This window comes from Bipolaris zeicola, assembly GCF_000523435.1.
Source record: "Bipolaris zeicola 26-R-13 unplaced genomic scaffold scaffold_173, whole genome shotgun sequence".
In the NCBI taxonomy this organism is placed as follows: domain Eukaryota; kingdom Fungi; phylum Ascomycota; class Dothideomycetes; order Pleosporales; family Pleosporaceae; genus Bipolaris; species Bipolaris zeicola.
In genome coordinates, this window is record NW_006912222.1 from 51,295 (window position 1) to 55,938 (window position 4,644).

The window sequence follows — 4,644 nt, forward strand, 5'->3', positions numbered from 1 at the left end:
ATGCCGAGCTGGGGCAGGAAAGAAAGCTATGAGTGAGTCGCTGCCCCGTCAACGCCCTTCCCTCTTCCTCCTCCTCCCCTCCATCCCTCTCACACACCCCTCCTTCCCCTCACCACCACCCACCTGCCCCCCCAAGTCAGTGGGCTGCACCATCAACTACTTGTTTTCCTTTTCCTCTATCTGAGCCGCTTTCGGTAAGAAGCTCTATCCACACCCTTTGAGATCCTCTTTGTTGCACCCTCAACCTGTCACCTATTTTTTTTTCGGCTCCCTTCAACACCTGCCCCACCCCCACTCCCATTGTTGACCTGCACCACTGTCACATGTCAACTGGCCTGTTACTTGTTGCCTACCTCTCTTATACCAGACCAACACACTAACACTACCTCACAGGGTCTCTTCGAAAGAGCAGAAGCAGATCCTCGCCGATATCCAATCCGGCTCTCAGAAGTTTAGCAGACGGCTCCTCCCAGCCCGAACATTGAGCACTAGGAGGGACAGGAACGCTGAGCCTCTGGTACCCGTCACGGTCACTGCCGAAGGAAGCCAGCAAGAGGACCGCCGCGGACGCAAGTCGATAAGCTCAACCCGACCCGGCATCCCCAAGCGAACCAGCAGTATGAAAAGGGCATACAATTACTTCTTTGGCGCGGGCGCTCCAGTGCCCGCTCCTGTTGCTCCCCCAGTCACCACCACTGAGGCTACACCACCAAGCAAAGAAGACGTAAGGGCCTACGACAATGGCGTAGATACCCCGCCTGAGACACCCCGCGAGGCGCCCAGGCGGCTAAGTGAAGACGAGGCCGGTACGTAATTTGCACATGTTCCCCCTCCCCCACCCCACCTGCCCAATAACACATTCTCCAGCGATTCCCCGCTATCCAATCTCCCTCCATGCAAGAGGATCTCCACTAAACACACTACCTCCGATCAACATACTGACCTACGGCTCTCCCCCATCAGCAGACTCTCCATCACCTCCTTCACCAGATGATTCTGACAGCCTTGAGACGCAAATCTCGAAGCTGAAGAAGAAGCTTGCCCGCGCCGAAAGTGACCTCGACGAGGCACAGCGCGTTGCCGCCACACAAGACGAGCATGTGCGAAGCCTAGAGGAGGATCACAAGGAGCGCGAAAAGGAGTTTGAGTCGCGTGAGCAGACATTGCAACAAGACAAGAAGGAACTCGAGGAGCACATGGTCAGTGTCGTTGTACAGCAAGTACGCGAAGCCAAGGCCAAGGAAAGGAACACTGTTCGCGAGGAATGCGAGACTGAGTTTCAGGCTAAGATTGCCGACGTGAACCAGGAGGTTGAGACCCTCCGCGCCACCGTTTCCGACCTTGAAAAATCCATTGAGTCATACAAAGCAGAGATTGAGAAGCTCAAGGCCCAGATTGATAGCCAACAGCCAGCCGCCGCCGCTGCCGAGCCTGTCGACAACTCAGCAGAGCTTGAGGCCAAGGAGGCTGAGCTTGCTACTGTCAAGGCACAGTTGGAGGAGGCGACCGCCGCAAAGAGCAGCTCTGAGAAGGAACTTGCTGAGGCTCTCGCCACCATTGAGGAGCTCAAGAGCAAGAATGCCGACACTGTCGCCAAGTCTGAGCTTGATGCTCTTGCTTCCGACCGTGACGCTCAGAAGACAAAGGTCGAGGAGCTTGCCGCCGAGGTCGCCGTCTTGAGGTCAGAGCTCTCTGGACTGGAAGAGCTCAAGTCGAAGCACGCTGAACTCGAAGCCGCACACAGCAAGCTCTCCGACGAGCTTGCTACCCGTGGTACCCAGGACGCTGATGCAGAGAAGGCTTCCAAGGCCGAGGCTGAAGGTCTTCGCAGCACCATTGCCGAGCTACAGGCTTCTCTCAAGGAAGCCAAGGACACTCTTGACCAAAAGGCCTCCGATCTCGAGGCTAAGACCAAGGAGCATGCTGCTGCCACCGAGCAGGTTGCATCTCTTACTGAGTCTTCCAAGACCGAAGTCGACAGCTTGAAGACTGAGATTAGTGATTTGCAGGAGAAGCTCAAGTCCGCCGACTTGTCCAAGGGTGACTCTGAGGAGCTTGCTGAGAAGGTTTCTGCTCTCGAGAAGTCGTTGAAGGAAGCACAAGATAGCCTGGCCGCTAAGACATCCGAACTTGAGGCATCATCATCTTCTCTTGCTTCCGAGAAGGAGGCTGCCGTCAAGGCCGCCGAGGAGGCCAAGAGCAACGTCGATTCCCTCACTTCTAAGATTGCCGAACTCGAGGCTTCTCTCAAGGAAGCTCAGGAAAGCCTTTCCGCAAAGGACTCTGAGCTTGAGACCGCCAAGGGCGATGCATCCAAGGCCATCGGCTCTGCCAAGGAGGAGGTTGCTGGACTTCAGAGCACCGTCAGCAAGCTCGAGGCTGAGATCGAGAGCGCCAAGGGTTCTTCCGATGAGCAGACGGCTGCCGCCAAGAAGGAAGCTGAGGAGCTTCGCGAGAAGGTTGAGAAGCTCGAGGCTGAGTTGAAGGCCGCAAAGGAAGAGACTAGCAAGGCTTCCGAGGCTTCTGCCACCAAGGTCACCGAGCTTGAGGGTTCGTTGAAGGAAGCCCAGGACAGCCTTGCCGCCAAGGAGTCTGAGCTGACCGCAGCGAAGGAAGAGGCAAGCAAAGCCGTTGAGTCATCCAAGGGCGATGCTGAAGGTCTTCAAAAGACCATCTCTGACCTCGAGGCCTCGCTCAAGGAGGCCAAGGATAGCTTGGCTGCTAAGGAATCTGAACTCGAAGCCGCCAAGGGCGAGACTACCAAGGCTACCGAGTCTTCGAGCGCAAAGATTGCTGAGTTGGAGGCCAGCCTGAAGGAGGCCCAAGAGAGCCTCACCGCTCAAAAAGCCGAGTTGGACTCCAAGTCCGCTGATGCTGGCAAGGTTGCTGGGTTGGAGAAGGAGCTTGCTTCCGCGAAGGCTGACCTCGAAGCTGCTACCGCCGCAAAGGAAGAGTCGATCACTTCCGCAAAGGCTGACATTGAGGCTGCCACCGCTGCAAAGGACAAGGAGATCGCTTCCGTAAAGGCCGACCTCGAAGCGGCCACTGCCGCAAAGGAGGAGGCTATCACTTCCGCAAAGGCTGAACTTGAGGCTGCTACCATCGCAAAAGCTGATCTCGAGACTGCTGCCACCAAGAAGGATGAGGAACTTGCTTCAGCCAAGGCTGACCTCGAGGCTGCCGTGGCTGCAAAGGACGAGGCCACCAAGGCTACCGAATCATCCAAGCAGGAGACTGAGAGCCTTCGCACTACCATTAGCGAGCTAGAGGCATCCCTAAAGGAGAAGATTAGCCAGCTTGAGGCTAAGGAGGCTGAGCACTCGGAATCCGTCAAGGCCGCCGAATCCTCCAGCAACGACAAGATTGCCGCACTTGAGAAGGAACTCGCTGAGGCCAGGGCTGAAGCCAGCAAGGTTGCTGACCTCGAGGCTAAGCTTGCTGCTAAGGAGTCGGAGCACTCTGAGGCTCTCGAGGCTGCTCAGTCATCTGGCAACGAAAAGGTCACTTCTCTCGAGAAGGATCTTGCTGCAGCAGAGAAGGCAAAGGAGGCTGTGGAGGAGGAGCTCAAGGTATCCAAGCAGGCTGAGGCCGAGGCCAAGGAGAGCGCTGCAAAGGCTTCCGAGGGTTCTTCCAAGGCAGAGGCTCTTGAGACGGAGATCGCCGACCTCAAGGCATCTGCCGAGAAGTCGACTACCGAGAAGAACGAGCTGGAAGAGAAGATCAAGGCCAACGACTCCAAGATTGCTGAACTCGAATCTGCCGTCGAGGCTGCCAAGGCCAAGGAGTCTGAACTCACTGCCCTCCAGGCTAAGCTCGACGATTCCACCAAGGCCTCTGAGACTGCTACCAAGGACCTCGAAGCCGCTCAGGCTGAAGCTGCTGATGCCAAGAAGTCCCTCGAGTCTGTTCAGGCCACCCTGAAGGAGAGCGAGGAAAAGACCACTGCCCTGCAATCCGACTCGGAAACCCTGAAGAAGGAGCGTGACGAAGTCAAGGCTGAGCTAGCATCTGTCAAGGAGCAACTCGAGAAGGCAAAGGCTGCTCAGGAGGAGCTCAAGACGGCCAGTGCTGAGGTTGTCGAGAAGGCTGAGGCCAAGGAAGCTGAGCCCGTCAAGGAGGAGGCACCCGCTGCCGCCGATGTCCCTGCTACCGATGACATCAAGGAGACTGAAGTTGAAGCACCCTCAGAACCCGGTTCCCCCAAGGAGCCTGAAACTCCCTCGACACCTAACCCAGATGACAAGGACGACGATGGTGAGGCGACTGGCGAACAGACACCCGGCGGCTCTAAGAAGAAGAAGAACAAGAAGAAGGGCAAGAAATAGATGTCTTGATACCCTTTAATCAGAATGAAACGCGACGGAATCAAATGATGGAATGAATTCGGGATAGTATTAGGTTGGTTGGTTGGTTTGCATTATACCCTTTTGCTGCACTGGCAACCCTAGCCAAGCGGCTAGCTGTGTGTGTCTTGTGCGTGGGAGGAGGTCCACTCTCAGACTGCTGAGTTTGTGTCTTTTTTTGATTGTTTTTCTGGCCCTTGATATGTGGTAATGACTCGCTCACAGCAGCTCCTTTTTCTACGTCACAACGCAACAGTAATGATACGTTTTGATGGTGGAGAAAGTACGAGCGGTGCATGTG

At 55.9% G+C, this 4,644-nt stretch overlaps 1 protein-coding gene across 1 annotated transcript; it reads left to right on the forward strand.

Moving 5' to 3' along the window:
* COCCADRAFT_104500 (uncharacterized protein) lies at positions 1–4,325 on the forward strand (the record flags this gene model as incomplete). Its single annotated transcript, XM_007717305.1, has 4 exons — positions 1–32; positions 394–806; positions 868–2,882; positions 2,985–4,325. The coding sequence occupies 4 exons, from the start codon at positions 1–3 to the stop codon at positions 4,323–4,325; spliced, it is 3,801 nt and encodes a 1,266-aa protein (XP_007715495.1).
* Between the last annotated feature and the right edge of the window lie 319 nt (positions 4,326–4,644).